General features: G+C 41.4%; 2 protein-coding genes across 5 annotated transcripts in view; one reads left to right on the forward strand and one right to left on the reverse strand.

Moving 5' to 3' along the window:
* MSANTD7 (Myb/SANT DNA binding domain containing 7) overlaps positions 1–20,317 on the reverse strand; it is a 501,345-nt gene that overhangs the window by 246,824 nt on the left and 234,204 nt on the right. The gene's annotated exons all lie outside the window — the stretch shown is intronic.
* On the forward strand, positions 6,979–19,155 carry ACBD7 (acyl-CoA binding domain containing 7). The gene is made up of 4 exons (XM_059659758.1): positions 6,979–7,129; positions 17,895–18,012; positions 18,116–18,178; positions 18,260–19,155. Exons 1-4 carry the CDS (start codon positions 7,118–7,120, stop codon positions 18,331–18,333), a joined length of 267 nt encoding a protein of 88 aa, XP_059515741.1. The 5' UTR covers positions 6,979–7,117; the 3' UTR covers positions 18,334–19,155.

Raw genomic sequence — 20,317 nt, forward strand, 5'->3', positions numbered from 1 at the left:
CAGTACAGTATTACTTGGAAAGGTACAATTGAGGTACAAACATAAGTGCCTGCTATTTATCAAACCATACCATTCTTTTTTTCACCAAGAGCTAAACAGGTTGTAGCACTTGCTATCATTGATATATGTTGAATTTTCAAGGACTGCTTCCTAAAGTCTGGCTATTTTATTTATAAACATTTTTACCTTACCCTAACCGGTTTTGCTCAGTGGATAGAGCGTCGGCCTGCGGACCGAGAGGGCCAAGGTTCGATTCCTTTCAAGGGCATGTACCATGGTTGCGGGCACATCCCCAGTAGGAGGTGTGCAGGAGGCAGCTGACCAATGTTTCTCTCTCATCGATGTTTCTAACTCTCTAGTCCTCTTCCTTCCTCTCTGTAAAAAATAAATAAAATATATTTTAAAAAATATATATAAATAATAAAATAAACATTTTTGCCTGAAATTCCGGCTGCTGCTGCTGCTCTGAATAGGGTGGACTGTGAGGGTAGTCGGGAAATGTTGCATAATTATAAGGACCTGAAAATTTTAGAGGGGAGCGTCAACTTGCTCTGGATAGTGGCCCAAAGCAAGACAGACTGTTGCCTGAGCAGGTTAGAGAGGTTTAGTGTCAAGGCCAGAAAAGACTTATCTCAGTAAAAATTATGTAGTTCCAATCACAGGCACGAAGCAGGGCGGGTTTCCAGCACGCAGGCAAGACAAGCATGGCTGGATATAGCATCTAAATATTAATTGTGAAACACCTGAGCTACTTCCTAAAGAGATTATTCTTTCTACCTCATCTACTCCTCTTTGAACAAGATAGAACCATTTTATTTATTTATTTTTCAATTACAGTTAGGATAGCACAATTTTTTGTCCTTTTTTAAAAATTTACTTTTTTTCTTTATTGATTAAGGTATTACATATCTGTCCTTATCCCCCTATTGTCCCCGCCACCCCCCGCTCATGCTGTCACGCTCCTAGTGTCAATGTCCATTGCTTATGCTCATATGCATGCATACAAGTCCTTTGGTTGATTTATCCCCCTTACCCCCACCCTCCCCTGCCTTCCCTCTGAACTTTGATGGTCTGATCGATGCTTCTCTGTCTCTGGATCTGTTTTTGTTCGTTAGTTTATGTTGTTCATTATATTCCACAAATGAGTGAGATCATGTGATATTTATTTTTCTCCAACTGTATAATGCTCTCCAGGTCCGTTCATGCTTTTGCAAATGGTAGGAGTTCCGTCTTTTTTACAGCAGCATAGTACTCCATTGTGTAGATGTACCACTGCTTTTTAAGCCACTCATCTACTGATGGGTACTTAGACTGTTTCCAAATCTTAGCTATTGTAAATTGTGCTGCTATGAACATAGGGGTGCATATATCCTTTCTGATTGGTGTTTCTAGTTTCTTGGTATATATTCCTAGAAGTGGGATCACTGGGTCAAATGGGAGTTCCATTTTTAGTTTTTTGAGGAAACTCTATACTGTTCTCCACAGTCTGCATTCCCACCAGCAGTGCACAAGGTTTCCCTCACCAGCACTTGTCATTTGTTGATTTGTTGATGATAGCCATTCTGACGGGTCTGACAGGTGTGAGATGGTACCTCATTGTTGTTTTGATTTGCATCTCTGCAATGATTAGTGACTTTGAACATCTAAATATATATGAGAGTAATATGCAAATTGACCAAATGGCAGAACGACCAGAATGATGGCTCAACCAGTCACTGTGAGGCACACTGACCACCTCTCGGTCCCTCCCCACTGGCCGGCAGGCTTTGATCGCCCAATGGCAAATGGGGAACTGGGGGTGAGTGGTGGCGGGGGGCAGGGCCAGCTGCCAGCAGTCGGGGAAGATGGCCCTAATCACAGGCCAGGTCTACAGACTATACCCACCCATGAATTTCATGTGCCAGGCCTCTAGTGTTTTTATATGTCTCTTGGCCTTCTGTATGTCCTCTTTTGGAAAGTGTATATTTATGTCTGTTGGCCATTTTTTTGATTGGGTTGTTTATCTTCCTTTTGTTAAGTTGTATGAGTTCCCTATAAATGTTGGAAATTAAACCCTTATCGGAAATATCATTGGCAAATATGTTCTCCCATGCAGTGGTCTTTCTAGTTGTTTTGTTGATAGTTTCTTTTGCTGTGCAGAAGCTTTTTATTTTGATGTAGTCCCATTTGTTTATTTTCTCTTTAGTTTCCATTGCCCTAGGAGCTGTATCTGTGAAGATATAGCTTCGGCATATGTCTGAGATTTTGCTGCCTGTGGATTCCTCTAAGATTTTTATGGTTTCCCATCTTACGTTTAAGTTCTTTATCCATTTTGAGTTTATTTTTGTGTATGGTGTAAGTTGGTGGTCAACCATAATTTTTTTGCATGTATCTGTCCAATTTTCCCAACACCATTTATTTTTTTAAAAATATATTTTATTGATTTTTTACAGAGAGGAAGGGAGAGAGATAGAGAGTTAGAAACATCGATGAGAGAGAAACATCGATCAGCCGCCTCCTGCGCATCTCCTACTGGGGATGTGCCCGCAACCCAGGCACATGACCTTGACCGGAATCGAACCTGGGACCCCTCAGTCCTCAGGTTGATGCTCTATCCACTGAGCCAAACCAGTTTTGGCAACAACGACATTTATTGAAGAGACTGTCTTGACTCCATTGTATGTTCTTGCCTTCTTTGTCACATATTAATTGAGCATTGTGGTTTGGGTCGATTTCTGGGTTTTCTATTCTATTCCATTGGTCTATATGTCTGTTCTTGTGCCAGTACCAGGCAGTTTTGAGAACAGTGGCTTTGTAATACAGCTTGATATCTGGTATTGAGATCCCACCTACTTTGTTCTTTCTCAGGATGGCTGCAGCTATTCGGGGTCTTTTTTTATTCCAGATGAATTTTTGGAGAGTTTGTTCTAGGTCTGTGAAATATACCATTGGTATTTTAATGGGGAGTGCATTGAATCTATAGATTGCTTTGGGTAGTGTGGACATTTTAGTGATGTTGATTCTACCAATCCATGAACATGGTATGTTCTTCCATCTATTTATGTCTTCCTCTATCTCTGTTTTCAGTGTCCTGTAGTTTTCCGAGTACAAGTCTTTTACCTCCTTAGTTAAGTTTATTACTAGCCATCTTAATTTTTTGTGTGCAAGGTAAATGGAATTGTTTTTTTAAATCTCTCTTTCTGTAAGTTCACTATTTGGTGTATAAAAATGCCATAGATTTCTTGGCATTAATTTTGTATCTTGCTACATTGCCAAATTCATTTATTAAGTCTAGTAGTTTTTTGATGGAGTCTTTAGGGTTTTCTATGTACAGTAGCATGTCATCTGTGAATAATGACAGTTTTACGTCTTCTTTTCGAATTTGGATACCTTTTATTTCTTCTTCTTGTCTAATTGCTATGGCTAGCACTTCCAGTACTATGATGAACAGGAGTGGTGAAAGTGGTCATCCCTGTCTTGTTCCCGTTCTTAAGTGAAACGGTTTTAGTTTTTGTCCATTGAGTATGATGTTGGCTGTGGGTTTGTCATATAAGACTTTTATTATGTTGAGGTATGATCTCTCTATTCCCACTTTGCTGAGGGTATTTTTCAGTAAATGCTTTTTCTGCATCAATTGATATGACTATGTGGTTTTTATCTCTCAATTTGTTTATATGATGTATCACATTTATTGATTTGCGGAAACTGTACTATACTTGCATCCCTGGGATAAATCTTACTTGGTCATGGTGTATGATCTTTCTGATGTACTGCTGGATCTGATTTGCTAGGACGTTGTTGAGGATTTTGGCATCTATGTTCATGAGGGATATTGGCCTGTAATTCTCTTTCTTATGTTGTCTTTACCTAGTTTTGGTATTAGGGTGATGCTGGCTTCATAGAGTGAGCTTGGAAGTATTTCTTCCTCTTGAATTTTTTGGAATAGTCTGAGGAGAATAGGTTTTAGTTCTTCTTTGACTGTCTGGTAAAACTGCCCTGTGAAGCTGTCTGTCCCTGGGCTTTTGTTTGCTGGAAGATTTTTGATGATTGCTTCCATTTCCTCCATAGTTATCAGCCTATTGAGTTTTTAGATTCTTCCTTATTGAGTTTTGGAAGGTTGTATTTTTCTAGGAATATGTCTATTTCCTCTAGGTTGTCTAGTTTTTTGGAATAGAATTGTTCATAGTTTTTTGGTGTTTTTTTTTTTTTTTTTTACAATCCTTTGTATTTCTGTGGGGTCTGTTGTTATTTCGCCTCTTTCATTTCTGATTTTGTTCATTTGGGTCCTCTGTCTTTGCTTCTTGGTGAGGCTGACTAGAATAAACAAGAAAATCAATCTTGTTTATCCTTTCAAAGAACCAGCTCTTTGTTTCATTGATCTTCTGTATTATTTTTTTGTCTCTATGTCATTTATTTCTGCTCTGATCTTTATTATCCCCTTCCTTCTGCTCACTCTGGGCTTTTCTTGTTGCTCTCTTTCTAATTCTTTAAGTTGTAGAGTTAGATAATTTATTTCCATTTTTTCTTGTTTTTTTGAGGTAAGCCTGAGGTATAATCTTCCCTTTCAGGACTGCTTTCACTGTGTCCCACAGATTTTGAATTCTTTTGTTTTCATTGTCATTCATTTCCAGGATGTTTTTAATTTCTTCTTTGATCTTTTTGGTAACCCAATCATTGTTTAATAGCATGCTATTCAGCTTCCAAGTGTTTGAACTTTTTTTTCATTGTTTTTATTGTAGTTTATTTCTAATACTAGAGGCCCAGTACACAAAATTTGTGCATTCGGGGTCGGGGGTCCCTCAGCCTGGCCTGTGCCCTCTCACACAGTCCAGGAGCCCCGCAATCGATCACCCCAAAAAGGTAGGCCCTGCCCACCCAGTCAAGGCTCCTCAATGGATCTCTCCACAGACGGAGACCCTGCCCACCCACCACAGCCTGCCAGTTGGTGGCCTGCGCCTTCCTCTTTGGGGCGATCATGGAGCCCTCCAATTGATTGATCAATGGCCCTGCTGGCCAGTGTCCTGGGCCTCCCTCTGCAGGGCAATCATGGGGCAATGACCAGACCCCCGACCAATCACATCGCACTCGCCTTGGCTGGCCTGGTGCCAGTGGGTGTCATAGCGTGGTCGTCCAGGTGGTCTTCTGCTCTTTGGCCGTTCAGTCAGGTACATATTATGCTTTTATTGTTATAGATTATGCCATTGTGGTCTGAGAAGATGCTTGCTATGATTTCAATCTTCTTGAATTTGGAGAGGCTTTGCCTGTATCCCAATATGTGGTCTACCTTTGAAAATGTCCCATGTGCACTTGAGAAGAATGTATATTCCATGGCTTGGGATAAAATGTTCTAAAGATGTCAATTAAGTCCATCTGATCTTGTGACTCATTTAGGATTGCTGTTTCTTTACTGATTTTTTGTCTAGAGGATTTATCCAGTGATGTCAATGGGGTATTAACATCCCCTACTATGATTGTGTTGTTGTCGATCTCTACCTTGATATCTTCCAGGAGGTTTTTTATGTATTTGGGTGCTCCTGCATTGGGTGCATATATGTTTACCAGGGTTATGCCCTCTTGTTGTTTAGATCCCTTTAGTATTATGAAGTGGCCTTCCTTATCTCTTGTTATGGCCTTCACTTTGAGGTTTATTTTGTTAGATATAAGTATTGCTACCCCAGCTTTTTTTTCATTTCCATTTTCCTGAAAGATATTTTTCTATCTCTTCACTCTCATTCTGTGTGAGTCCCTTTTTCTGAGGTGAGTCTCTTATAGGCATCATATATATGGGTCATGTTTTTTTATCCATTCAGCCACTTTTGATTGGAGCATTTAGTTGGTTTATGTTTAAAGTTATTATTGATAGGTACTTGTTTGTAGCCATTTTTATTTTTTATGCCTGTGTTCCTTCTTCCCTTTTGATTTCTTATTTTTATACCAGTCCCTTTAGCATTTCTTGCATTGCTGGTTTGGTAGTGATAAACTCCCTTCGCGTTTTTGTTGTTGTTGTTGTTGTTGTTGTTGTTTTTTGTCTTTTGGGGTTTTTTTTTTTTTGCCTGTGAAGCTGCTTATTTCACTTTTCTGAAGCTGTCGTTTGCCTTTGAACCCAGTGTGTATTGCCCAGAGCCCAGGAATTTAGAAAATAAAAACACAAAAATCGTGACCACTAAGTTTTTCTGACATTTGCTTTTTGTTCTTTCCTTGGAAATTCAACTGATATCACTATGAAAGTATTTTCAAGGAGAAAATTACAAACCAAGGGATTTACATGAAAAAGTAGCAAATATTTTTAAAATGAATTTTGCTAAAATGTGTTGAGGCTTTTCTTCTCTGTCCCTTGCATTGTTAGACATCGTTGTATCCTTAGACGTTTCAAATTAGTAACTGTCTTGACCCTGACTTTGTGGATTCTTCCTGTCACCTCGCTGCACAATGTTCCTATTTAAACGAAGAGCTGTAAATGAACTCCTCATATGACCGAGAAATGCGGTCCCAGCTCTTTGAAAATTTAATCAATGTGGATCACAATCCCATTCTGTGTGGCTGCAAACTTGGAGTGACACTGATTTCCCCCCAGAAAAAAAATGCGGCCAGTCTGTAGTCTTGTGCCTGTGAAAGTTAGTGTGGTTGCAGCACGTGTTCAGAATGTGTTTCTGCTTTACAAAGAAAAGACCCAAACTACCAGCCTTTTTCACTCCTGATGAAGTGTGTCTAGAGGCAGCTGGGGAGACGTGAAAGGTCTGAACAAAGACTGTCTACCGTCCAGGGTTCTAGGCATCATGGGGAGGATGGAGGTATACATAAAAAAAGAAGAATCATAAGTGAGGTCCGTGCCCAGGGAGGCCTCGTCGGATTTCCTGCCAACAGCCTCTTGAGAAAGAATCGGGCAGCGAGCCCTGAGTGGAGAAGAACTCATTTAAATTCCCTTCCTTTCGCTTTTCCAGTTGCCGCCGCACTTGCAGCTGGCCATCCTCCAGAGCCCAGCGCATCCAGGAGGCAGGAGGACCACAGCGGTCGCCTCAGGCGGGCGGGCGAGTGCCACTCACCTCCCGGCCCCGCCCTCCCGGACTGACGGCCTTTAAAGAGCGGAGGGAGCCGGGTCGGGGAGCGTCTGGGTGCAGCAGCGGTGGAGCGCACCACCATGTCCCTGCAGGTGAGCCGGAGGGTGGGCAGCCGCGGGAGGACAGCTCCCCAGAGGGCAGTGTTCAGGGGACGTGGGGCGGGCAGGACGCCCCCGAGGCGGCTGTGCATCTCGGACCCGGCGCTTTGGGCAGCTGCTGCCGGCGTCCTCGCCACCCGAGAGCGGTCCGCGCTGATCCCCAGGACGCTCCCATCCCTTCGCCAGCGCCCCCTTACTGCAGTGGAGACCATGCCGGCGCCGTTCTTTTGACGGCGAGCCGGGGCTCCCTATGGCAACTCCTGTGAACCCCATGGACTGGTTAAACGCTAAGTAGGCACCGGCCCCAGGGAGCTGGTCGCCGGGTGGATCGGGGAGGACAGCGTGGCCCTGCCCTGCCTCCTTCTTGGAGGTGGAGGCGAGGACGTTTGGGGTCTCACTCGCGCCCCTTTGCTTTTAGTACAAACAAGGGGTCTCTTGGGCAAGGGCAAATATCTGTAAAACTCAATTTAAAAATACGATTTTTCTGATATGTGAAAAATATATATGTTCAGGGTGAAAAGTTTTGGGAAAGAGAACAGATATAAAGTAAATAAAAAACCATCAGCCCTAGCCTGTTTGGCTCAGTGGATAGAGCATCAACCTGAGGACTGAGGGGTCCCAGGTTCGATTCCGGTCAAGGTCATGTGCCTGGGTTGCGGGCACATCCCCAGTAGGAGATGCGCAGGAGGCGGCTGATCGATGTTTCTCTCTCATCGATGTTTCTAACTCTCTATCCCTCTCCCTTCCTCTCTGTAAAAGATTAATGAAATATATTTTTTAAAAAAACCACAAAAAACAAACAAACAAAACCATCAGAAATTCCTCACCCAGGTGATCACTGCTGACTTAATAGGTTACTTATACATGTATGCCAAAAATATGTATGTGTGCACCCAGGCATGGCCATGTGTATGTACCTATGTGCAAATATGTGGGCATATATAGACACTGATTGTGCTATTATGTATATACATTTGTTCCTTTATGTAACACTATGTTACCAGCATTTTCTCATCTATACTAATAAAAGGGTAATATGCTAATTAGGGTGACGTCCTCCAGAAGTCCATCCAGACAAAGCCATAGTGGCTGCAAGGCCTGGGGCTCAGGCCTCACAGCTATGGCGGCCAGCAGTGGCAGCAGCAGTGGGGTAATGGGGGTGGCACCTTCCCCTGATCAGCCCAATTGTCTCCCACAGAGGGACTCCCCAGTAGGACATCCCCTGAGGGCGCCTAGACTGTGAGAAGGGGCAGGCTGGACTGACAGCCCCCCCCCCGCCACAGTGCACAAATTTTTGTGCACCAGGCCTCTAGTTATTAAATATTTTTCTAAAATATAATTTAAAAATATTTGCTTACAATTTCTTGGAACGAGCATGGCTCACTTCATTAACGATTCTTTAAGGAATATGTTATGGTGGGCAAAGGCACATCCTCCAGAGCCAGCCCATTTCAAATCCAAACCTCTCGCCTTCTTAGCCTGTGACATACTTAACCCCTCTGTGCCTCAGTTTCCTCGTCTAAAAATGGAAGAGAGGGATTGTTAAGGCTAAATTTGCTGCATGTATAGAGCATTTAAAAGTGCCTGGCATGTGCTAAGTGTCCAGTAAGGATAAGCATGTCCTTGAACCTTTAGATATTTTTCTCTTATATGTGACATAATTCATATTGAACTTTCCCCAAATAATCAAATCTTTCAATGTCAAAACTTTCTTCCTTTTTAGCTTGGTACTTTGCTTAGTTTTGTTTGGCAAAACACATGGTATTGCTGATTCAGCTATAACCTCAAATTTGTATTTTAGAATTACAATATGTTTACTTCTGCAGCAAAGTTTTTAGGCAAGCTGACAGTGCTGTAAACTTGGACATATTTCTTTCTTAGAAAATAAAAGGCAGACTGCTTCTTCAAGAAACACATCTTTTTGAGCTAGGGAATTCATTATTTTACAATTGGCACACGTCTAACCTCTTTCGCACACACCTTTGTGCAGTTTGATCTTCCTAATTCAGTTTCTCGGTGGGAACGGATTGCTCACAAAGGCATCGTCAACACCATATGCAGTGACCATGTTCTTTGGCTGCAGAAAGTAAAGTTAGAGTAGGCGAGAGTCACCCTCGGGGGCCGTCTTCGGGAGCTTTACACAGAGGCCAGGGTGGTCAGTGCTCCTAGGCAGTAAAAGACTGTGTCCGTCTCCAGGAAGGCAGGATGCACCCACTGTGAGAGACAGGAGGGACACTGGGCACACTGCTACCACCAGGGGTGTGGCCAGGGGTCCTTGTGGTGAACACATGAGCAGGAAAGGGTCCGGGGAGAGGCCTGAATGCAGTTGTTTCAAAGACTCTCCACCACAGTTGCCAGGGAATGAGGCACATGTGCATTCATCCAGGATGTTAAGGACTGGGCTCATCCAGGACAGGCAGCTCTGATGAGGCAGAAATTCTCCACTGACAGCAGCGAGCCCAGCTCCACAGAAGCACGGGAATATTACTAAACGTTCCCCTTTGCCCAGAGTACTTTAGAATTCAATGTAACAGCTGTACATTTGAAGCTGCTTCTCACCTATGGTAACTTTCAGACCCCCCTCATATCCTCTCACGTAGTCATTTACTCGATAAGGAGCGCACACAGGCTGTACCACTTGCCAGCACTCTGTAAGGCACGGCTCTTGCTACCAAGATGAATATTTATGTCTGCCCTCTATTGTGGATCTATGAGGGAACAAGCATATACAGTCCCATCCAGCCTTTATGTTGAGCCCTGATAATTGCTGTCCATGCTGCCTGCAACCCCTCCCTGTTCCAGACCACCCCACAAGCGCTGACCTCCAGCTCAGCTCAGCTCTATCTCCTCTGGGAAGGATTCTCCTGCCCCTACTGCTGTTCCCTCTTCTTTGTTCCTAGAGCACCCAAATATCACATGATCATTACTGACCTGCTCATCTCCCAGGGGTCCCTGAGCTCCTTGAGAACTGGCTGCCCTGTTCATCCCTGGCTGCCTAGCCAATACGTGTGTTAAATAGTATGTTTCAGGTGATGAGCTCTGGCAGGCAGAATCAACAGAATAAAATAAAAATATTTACATTCTTAATTGTATTTAACCCTAACACCTCCCTGCTTTAGATTGATAGGATCTTTTTTTCAGCAAAAGCCGAGGCTCAGAGGAGCCTAGGTGCTTGCGCAGAATCCCATAGCAGTGTGTCTCTCACAGTGTTCCTTGCACTAGAGCTCATCATGGCTGGATGGGAAAGTCCTTAGAGAGGAGGGCACCTGGGAACCACACCGTAGAGCAGGACTGTACCAAGTCAGGGTGCCAGGGAAGGGCGTGCTGGAAAGAAAAGGATCCTGGGCCCTGCCCTGGAATGGGTTTCTTTATCTGGGAAGGGAGAAGGGACAAGGACCCCTGACACTGCCTGTGAAACTGTGTCAGGGGCTGAACTCCTCTGTGGAGAGGGTCTCAGATATTCATTAGCCTGTCCATAATATGAAGAACAATTTTTCAGAAACTTCTTCCTAGAAGGCAGGTACCGAGCCTTAGAATTCTAATCAAGGTTTGGCTTGCCAAAAGCAATTGAGTTGCTGTTCCTGGAAAAGGGCATGAAACTTCACAACAGGACACCAGAGACTCCTGGTAAACCGAAGGGGAAGAACCCACACCTCTCTGAATAGCCCTGCCCTGTCTTGCCCTTACGAAGCCCCACCATTATTGTAGCGTTTTTATGTTGTCCTAATTATAGACACAATACATGCACATTGTAGAAGATTTGGAGAGTATAGAAAGTATTAAAACAACCAGAAAACTTACCAGTAACCAAAGGTAATTTTTACATATTTTATTACATTTTTTCTAGTCTTTATTTTTTCCATATTACTTACAAAGCTGATTGTATGAAAACAATTTTTTATTCTTTGTTAAATTATTTTTTAAATTTTTTTTCATGTCTTGCTTCATTGTGAATACTTTTTTCGTTTTTTTTCTAGGACTAGTTTATTTTTCCTAAAAGAGTCTTGTAATAAAAATAATAGTAGTTAAACTTTACTGATCACTCACTATGTGCCAGGCACTATTTTGAATATTTTACATATGTTAACTTATTTAAATCTGCCTAACAACCTTGTAGATAGGTGGTGTTATTGGCCCATATTCCAGATGAAGAAACAGAGGGGTCAAGTAACTTGCCCAAGGTCACACAGCTCTGAAGTGGTGAAGCTTAGATTCAAACCACCAAGTCCAGCTCAAGTCTGTGTTCTTAACCATGATGTTATGTATAATGGAACTGACAGTTTCCTAGAAATATTCAGGAAGATGAGGCAGGGGTTTGTCCCTTGTCACATGGACCCATGGTTCTCAGATTCCTGGAATAATTGGGGTCATTTTCAAGGTTATTTAGGTTGGAGACTCTGGTCTCCCATTTGCAAGGGATTTTTGTTCATTACAAAACAACTATTCAGTTGTGCTACTGTCCTGTCTTTGGTGCTGGATAGAAATTTTATCTTGCAGCTCTGCTGAGATAACTGGGGTTCTGAAATTACAGTGGGGCTATCTTCTTTCTCTGCCGGGCATTTGGTTCTTTGGGTTTGGAGAAAGAAAATGCAGGGTGGGGAGAGAATGCCTCCCTGAGACTGTCGTGTTTGATACTCGACAATTACTGCTTATCCCAGGTTTAAAACAAATAACACTAGGTAAAATATAGTCTATTAAAAAATAGAATGGGAAACTTCCAGTAAAGATGATGGCTTAGCCCAGCCAGCGTGGCTCAGTGGTTGAGCATTGAGCTACGAACCAGGAGGTCACGGTTCGATTCCCGGTCAGGCCACATGACTGGGTTGCGGGCTCGATCCCCAGTAGGGAGCATGCAGGGGGCAGCCAATCAATGATTCTCTCTCATCATTGATGTTTCCATCTTTCTCTCCCTGTCCTTGCCTCTCTGAAATCAATTAAAAAAAAAAAAAAAGATGGTGGCTGAGGTAAACACTTGCCTCCTTCCACAGCCACATCAGAATTAAAACTAAACTACTCAACAATCATTATTCAGAACTGCCTGAAAACTGGCTGAATGGAAGTCCTACAACTAGGAAATGAAAGAAGAAACACATAGAGACTGGTAGGAGGGGCAGAGATGTGAGGGCTAGTCCCATACCCACATCTGGCAGATAAAAATTGGGAGGGATCTCTCTGCTGCAGAGGTCCCCCCTGAGGAGCGAGGGGCCCCAACCCCACTCCAAGCTCCCAGCTCAGGGTTCCATTGCCAGGAAGAGTAGTTCTTATAACTTCTGGCTGCAAAAACCAGGGGAGATTGAGGCTGAGGGAAACAGAGGGATGCTGGAATCCCAGGCAATTACTCTTAAAGGGCCCTCACACAGATTTATTCTTAGCTCTGAGCTCCAGCACTGGGGCAGCAACTCAAAAGGGACATATGGAGAGGAACTGAATTGTCTAGCATCACAGCAAGAGCTGGAGGGACATCTTTCTCCCAGACAGAAGTGCTAGTAGAGGCCATTGTGCCTTTGGTGAGCTTTCACCCTACAGAGCCCACAGGCAGGCACCATATCTGAGATTCTATCAACCTGGCTCACACAGTTTGCCCAGATGGTTTCCTGAGGCCCTGCTCCACCCAACTTTCAGGCCTACCCCTGCTGTTTTTCCAGTGGCTTTTTCATATGAATGGCTTATTGTGCTCATGCTTCAGATTTTCTTTTAAAAATCTATCAAACAAGTAGCATCTAGCATCAGCATGCCCAATACCTCTCATTAAGTGGCCCTGAGCCCGGCACTAACAGCAGCCAGCCTTGGTTCACAGTGTGGCCTTACCTGAGCACCTCCAAGCCCAGCACAAGTAGCAGCCATCTACAGATCACTTTGTAGCTCATGCCAGGTGGTCCAGAGCAGAATACAGGTGGCGGCTGACCGTGGCCTGCACCTCCTGGGAGGCCCCAGGGCCAGTGCACCCAGTAAGCAGCTTTAGACCATGTTGAAGCATCACTACCCAACCACCTCCACAAGCAACACACTCAAGGGGCAGACTCAGCAGGCACCAGAGCCCCATTGAAGTAAGTCCTGCTCTGTTGAATGGGTCCCTGCACAGTTGATCTTCAATGGTGATTGGAGCTTGGTGGTCAGAGCTCAGTGGTTGGTGGTTGAAGTCAGTCCTTGCAGCTGATTGGCATGGGGGGAAATCCATCCCATTGACATACCAACAGTAATAACGTCTCAACTATAAAAGAAGGGTATACACAGACCACACTGGGGGGGGGGGGCGGTGAGGTGAGGACAAACCTCGAATGTGCAACTTGGGTGATCAGGGAGGCTGTGTCACTGGAACCTATAGAACACCTAGAACACCTACTATATTAGGACACTCTGCCAAACCTGGAAGACATAGCTCTACCTAATTATAGAAACAAACACAGGGAGACTGCCAAAATGAGGAGATAAAGAAACATGTCCCAAATGAAAGAACAGTGCAAAACTCTAGAAAAAGAACTAAACAAAATGGAGACAACTAATCTACTAGATGCAGAGTTCAAAACACTTCTTATAAGGATGCTCAATGAACTTAGTGAGAACCTCAACAGCATAAAAAATGACCAGTCAGAAATTAAGGCTACACTAACTGAAATGAAGAATCATTTACAGGGAATCAACAGTAGAGTTGAAGCTGAGAATCAAATCAGTGATTTGGAATGTAAGGAAGCAAAACATGCCCAATCAGGACAGCAAAAAGATAAAAGAATCTCCCAAAAAGGAGGATAATGTAAGGAGCCTCTGGGACAACTTCAAGTGTACCAACATTTGCATCATGGGGGTACAGGAAGGAAAAGAGAGGGAACAAGAAATTGAAAACCTAGTTGAAAAAATAATGACAGAAAACTTCACTTACCTGATGAAAGAAATAGACATACAAGTCCAGGAAACTCAGAGAGTCCCAAACAAGATGAACCCAAAAAGGCCCACACTAAGACACATCAAAATTAAAATGCAAAAGTTAAAGACAAAGATAATTTTATTTTATTTTTATTTTTTTTAAAATATATTTTATTGATTTTTTTACAGAGAGGAAGTGAGAGGGATAGAGAGTTAGAAACATTGATGAGAGAGAATCATCTATCAGCTGCCTCCTGCACACCCCCCACTGGGGATGTGCCTGCAATCAAGGTTCATGCCCTTGACCAGAATCGAACCCGGGACTCTTCAGTCCCCAGGCCGACGCTCTATCCAGTGAGCCAAACCGGCTAGGGCGACAAAGATAATTTTAAAAGCAGCAAGAGAAAAGCAGTTAGTTGCCTACAAGGGAGCTTCCATAAGACTGTCAGCTGACTTCACAACAGAAAATTTGCAGGCCAGAAGGGATTGGCAGGACATATTTAAATTGATAAAAAGCAAGGGCTTACAACCAAGATTACTCTCTCTACCCAGCCAAGCTATCATTTAGACTTGAAGAACAGTTAAAGAGCTTCCCAGACAAGAAGAAGCTAAAGGAGTTCATCACTACTAAACCAGTATGGCATGAAATGTTAAAGGATCTTCTATAAGAAAAAGAAAAAAAAGATAAAAAATTTGAACAATAAAATGACAATAAATACATATATGTCAATGATTGAATCTAAAAAAAACCAAAAAACAAGTGAAGTAGAATAGTAACAGACTCATAGATATAGAGAACATTTTGATAGTTGCCAGATAGGAGGTAGATTGGGAGAATAGGCAAAAAGGTGAAAGGATGAAGTACAAATTTATAGTTACAGAATATTCATGGGGGGAGGTAAAGTACAACATAGGGAATATAATCAATAATATTCTAATATCTTTGTATGGTGTCAGGTGTGAAATTTATCAGGTTGATCACTTAGTTATGTAATGTCTAATCACTAATCTAATATTGTATGTCAACCATAATTGAGACATAAAAATGATTTTTTTAAAAAGAATGGAAAATTTCTATTAAGGAGAACAACCACAATAGCCTTTGTACATTCACTAAGAGGTTAAAACAGGGGTAGGAACCAAGTTTCTAGGTGCACTGTGTCTCAGGAGGAATATGCCACGAGGCAGCTTCAGGCCAAGTCCTGAGCTGAGGGCCCTGGGGAGTTAGGCAGAGTTAAGTCCTGAGGAGGACAAAGTTTATAAGTCAGTATATTTGTATACAAAGTCCCCAGGAAGCCAGTTGCTTTTCACTAATCAGCTCTAAGTTGGCTGAACAACTTCCTTTTTCTGTAAACTAGTTGAAATAAGTCTTACAAGTTTTGTTTAAAGGAATCTACACAATGAAAGCAGAAATACTGCCCTCAGAAACTAGCTAGTCCATTAAATGGGTACAAATAATACTGATGCTGAAGACTGTGAAAGGCATGTGCCCTGGACAAGATATTAATTGGTAGCAAAGCTATTACATATAGTGAAGTGTAGATTTAGGAAGAAGTGAAGACGGTGTCCATTAGGTTGATCGAGCTGCATTGAGTGTAATGCGATTAAACAGTTTTTAATAGAAAAATTTATTTATGCACTTTACCTTACAGGAAAACTATGTCTTACAATTTTTTTAACCTTTTGACCACCTTCACCTATTTCCTCATCTCCCAAGCCCCTGATTCTCATAACCACCAATCTGTTCTTTGTTCCTGCGTTTGTTTTTTATATACCATGTATAAGTTAGATCATGCAGTATTTGGCTTTTTCCATCTAACTTATTTCCATAGTATAATGCCCTCAGTGTACATTCAATTGTCAATATTGTCTCCTTTTTTATGGCTGAATAATATTTCATTGTATATCTCTTCTTTATCCATTCATCTGTTGATGGACACTTAGGTTGTTTCCATGTCTTGATATTATAAATATTGCTGCAATTAAAATGGAGGTGCAGATGTCTTTTCAAGATAGCAATTTTTTTCCTTCATTAAATACCCAGAAATGGGATTGCTGGATCATATAATAGTTCTATTATTTTACTTTTTAAGGAACCTTCATACTGTTTTCCATAGTGGGCTGTACCATTTTACATTCTCACCAACAGAGTACAGGGTTCCATTTTCTCCACATCCTTACTAACACTTATTATCTCTTATCTTTTTGACAAAAGCCTTTGTAACAGGTGTGAAGTGATATCTCATTGTGTGTTTTTTAAATTTATCTTTATTGAAAGTATTACATATGTCCCCTTTTTTCCCACTGACCCCTCTAGCCTGCTCCTGCTCCTCACCCCAGGCCTTCACCACACTATTGTCTGTGTTCATAGGTTATGCATATATGCGTATAAGTTCTTTGGTTAATCTCTTCTCACCCCTCCCTTCCCTCTGAGATTCTACAGTCTGTTTCATGCTTCCATGTCTCTGGATCTATTTTGTTCATCAGTTTACTTTGTTCTTTAGATTCCACATATGAGTGAGATCATGTGATACTTATCTTTCTCTGACTGGCTTATTTCATTTAGCATAATAGTCTCTAGCCCCCGCCCCCCCCCCCCATGCTGTCTCAAAGGGTAAGAGAGCCTTCTTTTTTACTTCTGCATAGAATTCCATGGTATAGATGTAACACTGCTTTTTTATCCACTCATCTACTGATGGGATTTGCATTTCCCGGATGATTAGTGAAGTTGAGCACATTTTCATTTATCTGTTGGCCATCTGTATGTCTTCTTTGGAAAAAATGTCTATTCAGATCTACCTCCCATTTTTAATTGGGTTGTTTGTTTTTTGTTTTTGAATTGTATGACTTTTTAATAGATATTTTAGATATTAACTCCCATCAGCTATATGATTTTCAAATATTTTCTTCCATTTGGTAGGTCTGTCTTTTCGTGTTGGTGGGTTTTTTTTGCTGTGCAGAAGCTTTTTAGTTTGATGTAATGCTACTTGTTTACATTTGCTTTTGTTGCTTCTGCTGTGGGTGTGAAATCCAAAAAAAATTACCTCTAAAACAAGTTTCAATGAGCTTGCCACCTGTGTTTTCTTCTTGGAGTTTTATGCTTTCAAGTTTTACGTTCAAGTCTTTGATCCATTTTGAGTTGATTTTTGTGTACAGTGTAAGATAGTGGTCCAGTTTCATTCATTTGCATGTGGTTGTCCAGTTCTTCCAACACCGTTTGTTGAAGAGACTGGCTTATTTGTTCTAAATTAAATTGACCATGTATGCATGGGTTTCTTTCTGGGCTCTCTTTTCCATTCCATTGACCTAGGTGCCTGTTTTTATGACAGTACCATACTGTTCTGAATAATATAGTTTTGTATTATAGTTTGAAACCAGAAGGCATGATGCCTCTGGATATAATTTCCTTTCTCAAGATTGCTTTAGGTATTTGGAGTTTTTGTGGTCCCATACAAATTTTAAGATTGTTTTTTCTATTTCTGAAAAATGCCACTGGACTTGTGATAGGGATTGAATTGAATCTGTAGGTTGCTTGGTTGCTTGGGGTAGTATGGACATTTTAACAATATTAATTCTTCCAATCCAAAAACACAGGTGATTTTTCCATTTACTTGTGTCATCTTCAATTCTTTAACATTGATAAGTTGAACATTTTCAGTATTCAGAATTATATTTTATTCACCATATCTTGTCTGTATAACACATAAATACCTGGATTGGGGTTCATGAATAAGTTATGATAATTCTGGTCGAGCCAGAGCAATAGTAGTTTATTTCTGTTTGCCTCTCCCTCCCCCTGCTCCTCTGAGTTCCCACTGCTTGGTGGTAAAAGCCCCCAAACAGACGGGCCTGCATACACTTAGCGAATGGACTATGTGCCTTTTCTCCTTTGCTTTAGGCTGATTTTGATAGGGCAGCGGAAGATGTGAGGAAGCTGAAAGCAAGGCCAGATGATGAAGAACTGAAAGAACTTTACGGGCTCTACAAACAATCTGTAATTGGAGACATCAATATTGGTATTTATTGTCATCTTTAAAATAGTAATATACTTTGATCAATGATTATAGAAGCGTAGAGTAAAAAGTAAACCTGACAATATGTCTATCCTTCTTTTGGCAGAATGTCCAGGAATGCTAGATTTAAAAGGCAAGGCTAAGTGGGAAGCATGGAACCTCCAAAAAGGTTGTTAATTCTTAAGTTCAGTGAACTTTTTTAACTTCCCAGTGCATCTGTTTGTGAGATGATCTGTTTGTATCTTTCTAGGATTATCCAAGGAAGATGCCATGAATGCCTATATTTCTAAAGCAAAAGAGCTGATAGAAAAATATGGAATTTAGAATTCAGCGTATGAGAAAACTTTCCTTTTGAAGACTTCATAATGGTATCATGACCTAACATTTAGAGGAGAAAATGCACTGTTAACTCATTACATCTCATGAAAATTTTTGCTAGTAACATGAATTATAATCTTTAATTAGAGGTATGATGAAACTATATATTTAAGGAAATTTTACTTGCTAAAAACCAGGTGGGTTGTTTTTTTTTTACATTTAAATTTATTTAGGTTTCTGATTCATTGTGTGTCAAAGACTAATCAATATAAAGAGATGATTTTAAACACTTTCAAAAAAGTATTGCTCTGGTAGTGGGTGCACAAAACATTAACAATTGTTTGCTCTTTTTTTAAAATAAATATATTTTTATTGATTTCAGAGAGGAAGGGAGAGGGAGAGAGAGCTAGAAACATCAATGATGAGAGAGAATCATTGATTGGCTGCCTTCTGCACTCCCCACACTGGGGATCAAGCCCACAACCTGGGCATGTGCCCTGACTGGGAGTCGAACCGTGACCTCCTGGTTCATAGGTTGATGCTCTACCACTGAGCCATGCTGGCTGGGTATGATTGTTTGTTTTTTGGCTTATCTGTTTTTCTATAGTGGTGTAATCAACATTTTTTAAAGAACCAATAACAAAGCTATTCTTTTGTTGCACCATGTAGCTTTGGGGTCGACACTGACACAGGCCTGATTCCAGTCCTGAAATATACTATCTAGTGGTAATATACCTCTTATGTTGAGTTTTATCAGAGTGAAAGTGTAGAGTCTGGAATATATTGGCCCAATACTCAGTTTTTCTTGCTGGTACACAGACTCTCTGAGGATATATGTGTTTATTGATTTTTAGAGAGAGAGAGAAACATCAATGTGAGAGAAATATAGATTTGTTGCCTCCGTACACACTCTGATCAGGGATCGAACCCACAATCTAGGTATGTGCACTGACCAGGAATGGAACCCACAACCTTTTGGTCTACAGGACACCACTCCAACCAACCGTAGCCACCCAGGATGAAGATAGTCTCATTTTAATAGTTCTAAAATATGTTTGAGATTTCATAGGCTACAAATCTCCCCAAAACAGTGTCCCTCTATTGCCTGCATGAGGGTTCAGGTTTGGTATGGTATGACCAGAGGGATAGATTGATTTCATGTGACTTTTAAAAAAAAATCTAGATTCACTAGATGAATTTCCAGGGGATTATGCTGAATGGAAAAAAAAAGGTAACCCTTAAAGGTTACATACTGCCCCATTTCTGTAACATTCTTGATACAGATCTAAAAGGCTGACCAGGGATTGCCAGGGAGGAGGGACACAGGTGTTGTTAACAGGGCAGTGGGAGGAATCCTGTGGTCCAGGAATGTTCTGTATCTTGATGATATGAATGACAGTTTCCTGGTTGTGATGTTACACTAGATGTTTGTGGGATGTTAGTGTTAGGGGAAACCGAGTGTTTCTATATTATCTCTTTCAACCACATGTGAATCTACAATCGTCTCAAAATAAAAAGTTTAATTAACCAATCTAGCTTGATTTCTAATTTGGAAAATTTGTAGATGTAACAGTGATTCTCATGTCTATTAAGTTTGCCTAAAGACACGATGAGTCAACGTCCAAATCCAACAATGAGAAGACATCAGCAGTGGAGGCCTGGTCCTTCCAATCGAGGCCTTGAAAACTCTCAGAGCTATTCCCCATGTGGACCTCACCTCCCCAGGTGGAAAGGCAGGTGAGAAAGCTCACCCCAAAAGCCTGGCATTTCCATGGGATTTCCATTTGTGGACTATAATAGCTAAAAGTTATTTAAACTAATAATCAAGAATCTAAATTACTTTAGCACCAGTTCTTCTGTAAGGGAACCCTGGAAGTCATATACCAGAGAGTAAAACACAGCACAGCACGTACTAAACATTTAACATCATTTGCTTGAGGCTATTTTTAGCCCAAATTTATTATTATGTGAATTCTAGCTCAAAGCCCTT

Source organism: Myotis daubentonii, chromosome 1, assembly GCF_963259705.1.
Source record: "Myotis daubentonii chromosome 1, mMyoDau2.1, whole genome shotgun sequence".
NCBI lineage: Eukaryota > Metazoa > Chordata > Mammalia > Chiroptera > Vespertilionidae > Myotis > Myotis daubentonii.

Excerpts from the sequence above, each read along its gene's own strand:
- ACBD7 (XM_059659758.1), top strand. Across the intron at positions 18,013-18,115 it reads AATTGGAGACATCAATATTG|AATGTCCAGGAATGCTAGAT; the intron begins GTATTTATTGTC and ends TTCTTTTGGCAG. Across the intron at positions 18,179-18,259 it reads AGCATGGAACCTCCAAAAAG|GATTATCCAAGGAAGATGCC; the intron begins GTTGTTAATTCT and ends GTATCTTTCTAG.